This window comes from Oculina patagonica, chromosome 2 (genome assembly GCF_052425735.1).
Source record: "Oculina patagonica isolate OP01 chromosome 2, crgOcupat, whole genome shotgun sequence".
Classification (NCBI taxonomy): Eukaryota; Metazoa; Cnidaria; class Anthozoa; order Scleractinia; family Oculinidae; genus Oculina; species Oculina patagonica.
The window spans coordinates 4,533,298-4,546,010 of NC_135759.1; the positions used below are offsets into that span (position 1 = coordinate 4,533,298).

The 12,713-nt window shown below is 39.4% G+C and overlaps 1 protein-coding gene across 1 annotated transcript; it reads right to left on the bottom strand.

Moving 5' to 3' along the window:
• Nucleotides 1–3,144: 3,144 nt before the first annotated feature.
• Nucleotides 3,145–12,244, bottom strand: LOC144642773 (arylsulfatase B-like). The gene is made up of 10 exons (XM_078501842.1): nt 12,120–12,244; nt 10,226–10,337; nt 9,874–10,033; nt 9,027–9,139; nt 8,379–8,525; nt 8,073–8,243; nt 7,470–7,639; nt 5,984–6,239; nt 4,963–5,203; nt 3,145–4,258 (listed from the first exon to the last, which is right to left on the bottom strand). The coding sequence occupies exons 1-10, from the start codon at nt 12,146–12,148 to the stop codon at nt 3,189–3,191; spliced, it is 2,469 nt and encodes an 822-aa protein (XP_078357968.1). The 5' UTR covers nt 12,149–12,244; the 3' UTR covers nt 3,145–3,188.
• Nucleotides 12,245–12,713: the final 469 nt, after the last annotated feature.

A 12,713-nucleotide genomic window follows, 5' to 3' on the forward strand; every position in this document is an offset into this window, starting at 1 on the left:
AGAAGCATGACTTCGATGTGAACATGATTCAGTGAAACTTATCAAAGAATCATTGCCATCGCCCCTTCTGTTATATTGAGATAAAAATAACACTCATTAACCTTACATCTTATATGCTAATAGAACTTTGAACATTATATTAGTACTAGTAGTAATTAGCGATTAGGGGAATGCGTTCGAGTAAGGCTTGAAAGGAGGGGTAGTTTTTGGTGTTGACTGAGATTTCCCCTTTTTTTGTACAATTTGTTGGTGATGGGCCAAAAGAGGAAGGTAAAATGTTTGTAAGAATAATTTAACAACATTGATGGCGAATAGACTGTGAACCGGAGTAACTTTATTAATTCCAAGAATGAATGACTACCCTTTTATATACCTGAAGCCTGAAAAAGGTACCCCCGGGCGGAGCCTCCCCGTATAGGCCATTATAGGGAGTACCCCCCCGGGTATGTGTAACACAAAAGTATGAAAGTAACGACACAGTTCAAAGTTCAAACTTAAACTCAGCTGTGGCACTGTTCCTTTAAGGTTACAGACAACATTATTTTATATTTGAAACAGCAACATGTGAATTCCATAGAAAGCATTTTTTACTTGAAACAGCAATCTATTGAAGTATGAATTAATATTGCAGAATTTGCTTTCAACTAAAAATACTTACTGCCTGGATAATTACATTGTCACACCAAGTTCCCGGTGTTGACATTTGCTGAATGTAGTCTTGCCAACTATTGTCAGAAACGCTCTCAACATAAAATTCTGGATGATTATTCAAGTGCCTAATACCAGCAGCACGAATTTGAAAATGCAACTCTGCAGTTCCATACAGTTGGTGTGAAGCTGACCTAAAAAAACAGTCTTCACTCCCACCAACATCATAAGGCATTAAACTTATTAATGAAAGTCTCTCATTAAGAGATACCGTATTTTCTCGATTAAACGCCGGGCCCCGAATAAACGCCGGGTCTCCGAGCTAGAGTTTTAAGTAAGCCTTCCAGGCATTTATTTGAGGTGTAATATGCTTTAGGTATGATGGCAAATTACGTTCATGTCACAAATAATTATTTAAAACCCTTCTTTTATAAACATTTTGCTCCAATAAACTGCACCATTCAAATAAACGCCGGATCCACGAAGCCAAGTTTGAAATAAACGCCGGGGGCGTTTAATTGAGAAAATACGGTACCCAAGGCAAATTACAACTGTCATTTGCAGGAAGCGTACCTCCTTTTAAATTTGAACTTTGGAAAATATGACCAAAAGCGCTATTGTGACTGAAGTCAGACTTTGTTTGAAGCATGTCAATTGATAACTCTTTCTGTTTACCAGTGCAATACTTGTATCTTTTTTTCTCTTTCTGTTTGTTTATGAAAAAAACATATTTACTGTAAAAATGTTCAGAGTTACACAAAATAAACCATTTCTTGTAATTGCTACAAAAATTTCTAATAAGTGAGGAGCTTGGGAAATTATGTTTCAGTAGTTTTTTAAGTCTACTTCTGTATTTCTTTCTTCTAAGCAATTTAGTAACTCTACGAACAGAAATTCGAGATGGTTCTCTGTCTCGTTTCCTGTTACTTTTTGCTTTTTTCACTGCCTGAGATTTCTCAGCATTTGTAGAGATCATAGCAACAGAACAACTCCTATCGCCATTCTTTCCAGCTACAACACGGACATCTCTTTCATATCTCTTTATAAGCTTACTATCATAATTATTGTGGGTATCATTTATCGAAGTCTGGACAGAACTCTGTGCACGACGTGATTTGGTCACGTTATACAAAAGAATGCTTCCGGTGCCGCATTTACTTGACCGAACAATGGTTCGGTTGTATTCGATCGCTTCATCTCACTGAACAATGGTTCGGTTGTATTCGATCGCTTCATCTGCTCTGATGTCGTCTACACCGTGCAAATGTATAACGCAAATGCGAGCCTCATCACTCGATAACGCCGTGTTCTGATCACAAGTAATGATCAAGTGGCTCAACAGCCGCCGAGCTACATAACTCGGAAAGTTTGTTATTTGATCACAAGCCATGATCAAGTGGCACAATGGCCGCTGAGCTATACAACTCAGAACATTTGTTATTTGACCACAAGCAACGGTCTGTTTTGGTCGCAGTTCAGCAACCAAAGACGACAGAAGAGGCGATTCTTGTACGAGAACGAAAGTAAACAGTTTTACTAAGTACACAATCTAGCGACCAAACGAAATGTTCTAGCGAATTCGTGAAGCACGCGTGCAGAACAGCGACCAAAGACGACAAAAGGGACGATTCAATGCAAAAACGAGACTAAAATATCGTCGCACCAGTTTCCCGGCCGAGACTTGCCCCTGCAAAAATCAATCGGGGCGGCCAATTTGGAGTCCATACACCTACGCGCGCATTACGGCTCGATTCATTCCGCATAACAGTGCACAGGCCTACCAACTCAAAAGACACAGGACGCAAAACAGAATTGGCTTGCGCTCTCCTTCGTCGAACGCAAAAAGAGTTATCTGATCTACCTTAGTTTGGGTACAAGTATATTGCCCATAAGACAAGCTACATTATGCTCATTGAGTTATTTCATGAACAATTTGTTTTATAACCTGGCTTCCGGAGCCGCGCAATCAATTTCAGTATAGGTGAGCGTGTACCATAATCCAAAAGTGTACGCTGATAGCGTGAGCATATCGCATTGCCAGAATTCTCTCGTGTTTGTTTTTGAGGCGGGTTTAGGCCTACATTTCATCTGGTGCACGATATATTTCCACCGGCAATGTTATAAAACAATTGGTTCATGCTTTAAGCTGTGCACTGTCGAGTTATGGTGCACTTGGGAAGTTTGGAGAGCACTCAAGAAGCTAGACTTGATCGCGGCTATCGCCTCGAGCACCTCTACCCCTACTTTTGTGCTCTCCAAACTTTCCAAGTGTACCATAACTCGACAGTGCAGGTAAAGCACGAACCAATAGTTAATTAACGAAAACATCTTTTATACATGGTATTTCATGTTTATAGGTTTTGGAAACTAGGCAAAACTTCGATTCCAAGTTTGTCCATATTGCACTCCAAAATCAAGCTATCCTCGCGTCCTAATTTGCGCCTGTAATTTGTAGAGTACTCGTCTACAAAATTAGACCATTATATTAGTTTTATGGTTTCTTATGATTTAGGTAATTTTTGGAGCTTCTCGAAATTCTGCTAAAGATACATGATAGTGTTCCTTTTATCATCCCAGTTAAAATCATTGTTTTCTTCATTTACGTCATCGTTGACGTCAGTGAAGTCCTGAGATTCGCTTCCAGATCCTTCTTCAGACGTGTGTTCAGAAGTTTCCACGGACTGGTCCGAGGATTCATCCTCAGGAATACTGTCGTCTTTTATCTGACTATCCGTGTTTTTGTCATTGTCACTGTTATCTTCCATTAGATCATCACTCTCAATATCATTTTGTCTAACTTCCTTAGCGCCTGCGTTTTTCACCAAAGAAGATATTTCTTCCATGTTTTGGTCTTCCTCGCTCCAGTTGCTGTTCTTTTCCAAAGGATCCTCAAATCCATATCCATTCTTCACAGAACTGTCATCTTTAATAGCAACGTTCTCGATTTCTGTCCGCCTTGTTCCTTTTTTGTCTACGTTATGATGTCTCTTATCCCCAACCTTTTTGGATTTGTTCAAATTCGACGAAGAGTTATCCCGACTTAAGGTGTTAGCTCGGATTCTTTCCTTGACACTTTTCTCAGATTTATGACCTTTCCGCCCTTTCCTCTTTGTTACTTGATTCTTTTTTATCATTTGTAGTTTGTGCATCAAATCATCTACTTTAGTCTTTTGTTTCATCTTGGCGTACAACATGGCTAACGATTCCTTCATTAGCCTGCTGTTTCGAGGGATTTGACCTTTCTTTCCTTTATTTGCCATTTCGAGAATCGTCTCCAACATCTTATAAACCTCTCTGTCACTTTCCTCATGCGTGCTAAACACTTTTCCAATTTTCTTCGCGTTGTTTTCGCAGTTTGTGTGACAAGAGTGTTTCTTCTCACTGGCTGACGGAATAGTATCAAGAACTTTCTGTAAAATGGCTTTGTTAGCTGTTGACTTCATCCAAGGGCCCCAGAATCCAAGGGTCCCATTTTCTGATGGGTTAGCAGTAGGATCCCTCTCAGGGAACCACACAGGAAGGGCCTTTTTCTGGTAATGAAGGAGTCTGAGGAGAAGTCGTCGTACTGTGTCAAGATGGGAGTGCGCAAGATTTCTGTACTCGCATGGATCTGAAAGAAAAATTGAGATGTACAGACACGTCGTGCATATAAGTCTCTCGTTCCTTCTGACCGCGCGAAAGATTCAAAAATCGGGAAAGCCAGAATTAAGAAAAAAGCAAACATTGGTCAGATTGGTTAATATCTTTTATCTAGACATTTTAGTGTGTAGTATCGCTGTGTTTAGTATATACTAAAACAGTGTATAGCGTTTTTGGCGTGCGCTGATTGGCTACTCAAACTCGGGATATCCTTTGTAAAATTTCTTTTTTTTTTTTTTGGGGGGGGGGTTTTTTTTTTTTTTTTTTAAATTAAGGGCCTATTCACCTTCGAGCAACGCGCGCGAGAAAATTGTAATCTTTGACAGGGATAAACCAGTCAAAAATCATCATTTCGGGCTATATTATCTCACTGTTTTAGAATATACTAAAACAACTATTCACCGAAGTGGAGGTGGCTAGTGGTGAATATTTACCTCGCCGTTTCACGCTCGGTAAATATCCACCAGTAGCCACCTCCACTTCGGTGAATTGTTGTTATAATTAAATATTCGTCCTTTGTATTTTGACGCGCCCTTTGGGCTCGCCAAAATACTGCAAGACTCGTAAAAATATACAGCGATGCTACAAACTAAAACGTTAAAGAAGATTATTTATTTATTAATACTTATATTAGCTATATCAATAATTTAGATCATTTTACGATGTATAATTTACCTTCTTTTACGTTAAACAAGCACGGGAAATTATCAGTGTTACAAACAATTTTGGACGACTTTCCACAATTGATAACCGCGCCCGGTAAAGTGGAGGGCTGGGACAGACTATCCAGTTCCCCTTCGACGTCATAGCGTGGATGCCAAGTGGTATTGAATACAGCGTCCTGGTTAATAATTAACTTGTAGTCCCCAACGCGAATAGCTGCAAATTTACGAATGGGATCGATGTTGTGAAGGACCTGCAAAAGAAAAACATACTTAAATCTTGGTAGGCATAAATGTTGAAGCAGCCCATTCCAGCCCGGAGTTTTTTTTTTTTTTTTAGTATTTTTTTTTTTTGTTTTTTTTTTTTTTTTTTTGCATAAGGGATGTTGAGTTATGTTTTATTAGTTAAGACTCGCCGTGCACTCAATGCCGGCCACAATGTCGCGCGCGCTTCAAGGGCCTACTATGGATCGATATTAGGTGTCAGTGTAGCTAACCAGTTTGCACGTTTTCCAATAGTTGGTCACTGGGTTATGCTTCCCGCTAGAACAAGATAGACGCGCCTTACTTTAAGCCTTGTTGTTTATTGGCGGTCCCCTTACCCTACCTTACTGTTAAATTTGTGTTAGTATTTTTTTCTGAAGTGTGCAAATAAATGATGATGATGACGACGACGACGACAATGATGATGATGATGATGATGATGATATTGTAGGTTTTGTACTGTTATCCTTTACTCTGGCTTTTAAAAAGTTACAGCCGTTGTTAAAAATAGCAAACAAAGTGCAAGTTGCATGCATTTGCAACAGACCTTCGAAATGCTACGTGACAAGTCTTACCATCTAGCCTCACAAAACTCTGCAAATTTGATTATTTCATTCAAAGCAAATAATTCGTTTTATTCTCCACAATGGAACCTATAACGTAACAAATAGTTTGAACCCAGGATTATCAGTAAATCGTCTAGTGTGTTCGTCCGCGCCGGCTAAGGGAAGTCGTGAAAAATAAATGTGTAAGTGATTTTTAAGTCTTACCTCAGTTCTTGGAGATTTCTTGCCGTGTGCTATGGTTTCCCACACATTCATACCATCAATCCTTTTTTCTATCTTGGTGACGTCACCTCCAGCCAGATGATAGAAGGTTGGTAACCAGTCTGTGACGTCAATCAAATCATAACTGACGCGGCCTTTGTTCTTTATCAGTTTGCTGTGTACAAATCCCACTCCACGGACCCCTCCCTCCCAGAATGTGTCTTTACCACCTTTAAATGGGTAATTGCAACCTTGATTCCTAAGACGAGAGTGAGAAGAAAACTCGTTAACCACGAAATACTTTTTCGTGGCGCCCTTACACCCCACTTTTTTCACTTTTATACTACAGCCTACCTGGAACCTTACCGTAAATGATCGATTAAGCGCCGCGGCGCTTATAATTATTTAATTTTCACAATTAAAGGTGCGGTGCTCATTCGAGAGCGAAGCTTATTTCAACTACTGGTAAAACACTGAGGGGAATATAGAGAGAATTATAATATAGATAGGAGTCTACGCGCGCTCTGATTGGCTAAAAACCTATGTTTTATCAGAGTATAAAACATAGAAAAATCATGTTTTATTGTTTTTCGTCAGCTTTCCTCGAGTGCTTCGCGCGTCGTTGACTGTTCGTTGGCTATAACCACTCGTATCCAACAAGGGCGAATGGAATAATTGTTTTATTAAATTCCTTTTTAAGTATAAATCCACTGGACATTTCATTTTGATGTAAGCGAAGTGAGGCGGGAAAAATTGTGGCGCGGTGTCCACTGCTTGAGTTGAATGAAACTCGCAAGGAAAGCGAGCGAGAGAGTTTTCTTTCGAAGATTTTCTTCGACAATCTCCTCTTAAATCGTCTATTCATGCTGGAACTTGATTGTGACAACAATTAAGGTTTACGGGAATATCCGAAGCAATAGCTTTTCTGGAAATTATACGCCTTGTTCAAGTCGAACGAAGCAAGGGACGGATGTCATCGAGACTACTATATGTGCAGTCGGTGAAGTTTATCGAAGTTCAAAAAGACAAGATCAAGATTAAAAGGTAACAAACTTACCTGAAATGCTTAGCCTTATTTTACGTCGAATACTGAATGAAATTGTGTCAGTTTTCTGGTCTTCCCGTAGACTATTTTCTGCTTTTCATCTTTGTTTACTCGCTCTTGTTATACATATTTTTAATTAAACTTTTCACTCGCGGTGTCTAAAATCTATATCATAAAGCAAAGAAATAAGCCTAAGCCATGTTTTATACTGTCATAAAACACTCCGGGCATTTGAGAACACTCGAGAAATGTAGAAAACATTCGCCTGCGGCTCATGTTTTCTACATTTCCCTCGTGTTCTCAAATGCCCGTCGTGTTTTATGACAGTATAAAACATGGCTTAGGCTTCTTTATTTGTTAATTAAGTGAGGGGCGTACTAGCTATAATATATAATATAAGTATGCACAATTTAGTATAAAAATTTTTCGAATGTTTTCTCTTACCAGTTGAATCCCCTTGGGGCGCCTCCGTTATCTGTCGTGAAAACGATTACAGAGTTGTCATACAATCCATTTCTTTTAAGAGCTTTAGTTATGTTACCAACAGACTCATCTAACGAAGCCACCATTGCTGCATATGTTCTTCTATCGTAAGATGTAATATACGGGAATTTCTGTGGAAAGAGGAAGACGTGAAAAATAATATAAGACGCGAGGGTTATGCTGGTTTTGCGAATCGAAACGTTTAAGGGCGTTATACAAATTGTTTTTCGATGTCAAACGTGGTAATATTGACGTAAGTATTATCGATATGTTGTCTTTATTCAAATATCTATCTGCCCGTCTATCTATCTGAACGTCTATCTGAATGACGGCCTGACAGACATACAGACAGACAGACAGACAGACAGACAGACAGCTTTGACAGGCTAGGTACACACGCCAGTTTAGTTTCGTTAAGTTTCCTTAAAGTATCGTAATATCGCAAAAATAACATTTGTACGTTACTGTTTTGTTTACTAGGTGTACTCCAAAATCTTGTTCAAAAATATGATTATCTTCAAGGCAAATTGCCGGAAAAAGAAACCACTATCTATATTCACTTACTTCAATCAACCTTTGTGGTGCTTGTAGCGGCTCTTGTCCATTAGCTGAATGAACCCCTTGCTGTGCAATGTACAAATAGAGCGGTTCAGATTTGTTGTGAGCGTCAATGATTCGTTCAGCCACTCCTGAGAACAATTCTGTTCCGTAATGACCGGTTTCGTTCCTGACAGCCTGGAGAAACAAAGAATAATTAGCTTTGGTGTGCATTAAGCGTGTGCTCAGAGGAGTCACTGCTCGCACGTCTGATTGACAATGTACTGAAAAAGTTAGGAGATATAAGTTGTCGATCAATCACGCCTTTTTTACCTTCATGTTATCTCTGAGATCTATCCCCCAGACATCTTCCTGTGAACTGTGGTCCCAGTAATCTTCTTTTCCGTTCCAAAATCCATAAAAAGTCTCAAATCCTCTGTAGGTTGGTGTGTATTCCTTTTCAAAAAATCCCAGATGCCACTGCAAGGAAAAGTGCAAGATTAAATAATAAATGAGAAAATATGAAATGTGACACGAGCGAGGGACAAAGAAAAATTCTGAGTCCCTGACGGGAATCGAGCCCATGGCCTCCCAGATACCGATTGGGCGCTCTAACCAACTGAACTACGAGAGACTCGTGGTGAGCTGGGCCATTTACTAGGTTCCATGTGACACGCGTCTTGCAACTGCAAGCTCAGTAATGTCGAAAGCATGATAAGACATTTGTTTTTACTACTAGTATTACTAGTAGTATGGCTTTTGGCCTCTTATATATTAGATGAGTTATCTGCTAGAGCATTTTACTATATGTCATTTTCAGTAATATTGTTGTACTTTATTACCCTGGCCATTCTACCTGATGCCCTCTTAATATAAATCCTATAGTTTGATTGACAAAGTTTCTGCAGCATTTAATCTCGCCGCAACTTTTTCTGCTCAACATAACACGATTCATACGACTTTTTGTTTCGAGAGGTTTACCTTTCCAACACCGTGCGTCCTGTATCCAAGTGACTTAAGGTACTGTGGCGTTGTAGCTTCACCCAGAGGAAGACCGTAGGGCTGGGTACCAAATACAGTTGCATGTTGAATACCTGTAACAATACAGAGAAGCCGAAAGGAAAGGTTTTTTGACACAATATCACTTAAACCAAGATTTCCCCCCTAGAGTTAGACCTGGCCTGGGTCACTGTGTTACCTTCTTGGACAAAATACTTTAACTCACAGTGCCTCTGTCCATGTACAAATACCATGAAGGATTTATTATTAAGTAAGCTCCCATCCCCTTTTTGAAGGCTTCCCTCTTTTAAATTTGTTGATCCACCACAAATTTTGTTTTCGTTACTAAAACGTTTAATTTAAGAGCACTAAAACATTAAAACCACGACCACGTTATATCGTTTTGATGTACTGTAACTGATATATATTTTGAAAAAAGACTCCCGTCGATTAAGGCCCTTGCTCTAAAGGTCTTGCCAAAGAAATAATCCCACTTCCCCAGGGGCTTAAAAGAGCTTTGATTTATGGTTGGCAATGGTAATTTGTTACGACCACCAACAAAATACTGGTAGATGGGGGTAAGGGGGTGTAGGGGATAAGAGTGACCTTTGATGGACAAGCATTCTATCCTGAGAAAAAAGCAACACTCCTATGGAAATCAGACAGGTCCAGCATGTTGAGCCAAATAAGACTCAACAACCTCCTCCAAAATAAAACCTTCTTTTTACACTTTTGGAAACGTTAAGTTTTATTTCGGTATCCAGACTATCCAGGCTACTGAAAGCAATTGAAAGGAAACTCTCAAATTAAAAAGTTTCTTAAGAGTTACCTAGGTTGACCGGGTGTTTTCCAGTCATGAGAGAGGCCCGGGTAGGAGTACAAATCGGTGACACATAATAACTGTTTAGAATCACTCCGGAGTTGGCCAATTTGTCGATGTGTGGAGTTGGGATCTGGGGCGAGCCATGAAAACTTACGTCATCCCAGCCCTAAAAAAGGAAATAAAATAAAAGTATAATCCGGAAACTTTAATTGGGCGGGATTGTGATGTGAAAATAAATATAATAATAGCAAAATTAATATGTTTAATTTCTTTATTTTTTGTTTCGCTTCATGTGATTTCACGCTCAGATTGCACATAGCAGAATTCCCTAAAACAGATTTAACTTTGAACTCTTTACCAGGTCATCAGCAACAATCATGATGATGTGGGGTCTGGGCGCTATCCAAGCCGACGTCTTCTTTCGTTTCTTTCCAAGCACGCAACTTGAGTTGAGAATGGCGAAAACGAGGCTAAAATAATGAAGAGTAAGAGCAAAGTTATGACACAACTGAAAGTAAATCCTACCTAAACATTCTATGTCCCAGATCGAGATGTTTAAAATTCTTTTTACAGATCGTCAGATATTTCCGTTGAAGTTAGCACAACTAGAAGAGAATATCAAATCGGTAATCGTTCCTGCCTTTTGCTCCCTTACACATTAGCCACGAAACTAGTTCTTTTGTAAGTGAATCTGTTTCTGATTACGAGTAGGATTTTGTGCGCGCTCTGATTTCTCAAGGACGATATATGTGTCTGTATACAAACATAGGCTTAAGTTTGAGTTAAAATGGCCCACACCGCCGGACCTTATCCAGATTTGGGCCGTAGCATAAAGCGACTATAGTTGTATTTCTACTTCCGCTAGATATGAGATGCTAGTCAATAGCTGGTTATTCGCGATCGAACCCTAACAATTTGTCAGATTGTCAACTGTTTGCTGGTACCCACTTACACGCCTGGGTGGACTGCAAGGCACTGTGAGAGTAAAGTGCCATGACCAAGAATTCACCCAGCACGGTGACCCCGGTCAGAGCTCAATCCCGGACCGCTCGATCCGGAGTTCAGCGCACTAACCATTAGGCCACCGCATCTATGTCTCCCACGAAAATAAGAGAAATGGTGGAGCGAGGAAATGGCTGTATGAAAACTGGAAGAGTTTGCAGACTTTTTAAAACAACGGAAAGTGGTTCTCAAATAACCGAAATGTTTGACGGCTTTATTTCTTAATTGACACCCTAGCCGATTTGCCAAAATGTTCAGGTCAACGCAGTGGTTCAACGCATAAACTGTGTATTAAAGGGAATTTGTCACAGTTTTTTACCAGATTTTTAAAGAGCCAAAATTTATATTTGTACCGTTGGGAACCTAAATATAATGTCCATTTTTTATCAAAACTAGTAGTATTAAAGCAATAAAACTGTCAATAAGCGTCTTTGGCTGCGGATGGCTCGGATGGATATGGATAGCAACTTGAAAAGTCCGCGCGTCTTCAAAAATCTCGAAATTTACAGCCGTAGCTTGATTTCTATCCGCATATTAAGGTTATATAGTTCTTTTATATGTTTAAAGATAGTGTTTTTCATGGGTTAAGTTGCCCACCACTAATTTCAGAACAGTTCAGACCAAAAATCTGCGTAATCCCCGCGACGTAGCACATATTAATCAAATTAAAGAGTGTCTGTGAGCTTAGATGAAATGCCATTTATTGATGAATAAAATACTTTAGTACAAGGATTCTTCTTTAATTTCATTGAATTTCGCCATTCACGGGGACAAATACAAGGTGTCAATTTTCAACAGGTGGTAGATTCTCTAAAATTAGCAAAGTAACCAAGCGCCCAAAAACAATTCCGCGCAAGCGATTTCACTTTGCAGGCAATTGCAGCTGAATTGCCACCACTTACTTTGCGCCATGAAACACAGAATTAATCTCTCATACAGTTTATTTTCGCAGAAATAATATGCCAGTGTAATTAATAAAACATGGTACCAAACTTGTAGCGGAGATAGGATTTCCGCCGTTCCGTATCACGGGGCAATACCGGCAGAGATTCTTGAGTAGCCCAGGAAATAATTCTGCACAAGTGTGACTAGTACAAGATGGCTAACGTTTCGAAAAGTTTTAGCGAATTTCGAGTTTATGAGGTTTATAACGGACTTATCACGTTAGAATATGTTACGTTTGGCAAAATAACAACCCCTTATACTAGCCTGCGTTTGTTAAGGCAAGACATATTAGCTTCAAAACTCACCATAATTCCCATAGCAAAGAAGACCTCATTGCTTTTATCCTGGTTGTGTGATTGAAAAATCACAGCTGGCTAATGAGTTTATAAATGGATATTATCGTGTTCATTCCCTGATCTCTGCTGTTCGTTTGAATTTCTTCAAATCAATTATTTATCACATGTTTATTCAGGTCGATCTTAAGAATGGTTCAAAGGTATAAACAGGGGGCATTATTAGCAAAGAAACGGGTACCACTTATGGAGTCGTTTGTAAACTTTTAAACCTACACAATAAAAAACAATTTTGTTTTCTTTTTGCCTTTTGTCAGGTACCTGAAACGAAAACTAAAAAAATATTTTTGTGTGTAAAAAGGGATTTGTTTGCTGGAAGACTTTGGTTCTCCAGGGGAACAGTGTACGTAGGCGGGAGGCCAATTAAGATTTATTTACATTGTTTGACCTTTGGCAAATAATTTTAATGATGCAGTTCATGTTCTGGGCTTACAGTCATGTTTGTTCCCGTGCCTCGTTTGGCAACGAGAGATCTGGGACGAGAATGAGAGTAGAAGAACTTCCTTTTGCTTTTGTCAGTGTTGAATAGAGTGTGTTCATGGCGGC

What these genes read in the sequence shown, in the direction of transcription:
- LOC144642773 (XM_078501842.1), bottom strand. Translation starts at nt 12,148, where the DNA reads ATGAGGTCTTCTTTGCTATGGGAATTATG. An exon ending in CACCACAAAGGTTGATTGAA is followed by an intron (nt 7,640 to 8,072) that starts GTAAGTGAATAT and finishes CTCTTTCCACAG; the next exon opens with AAATTCCCGTATATTACATC. An exon ending in AGAAATCTCCAAGAACTGAG is followed by an intron (nt 5,204 to 5,983) that starts GTAAGACTTAAA and finishes TTTCTTTTGCAG; the next exon opens with GTCCTTCACAACATCGATCC.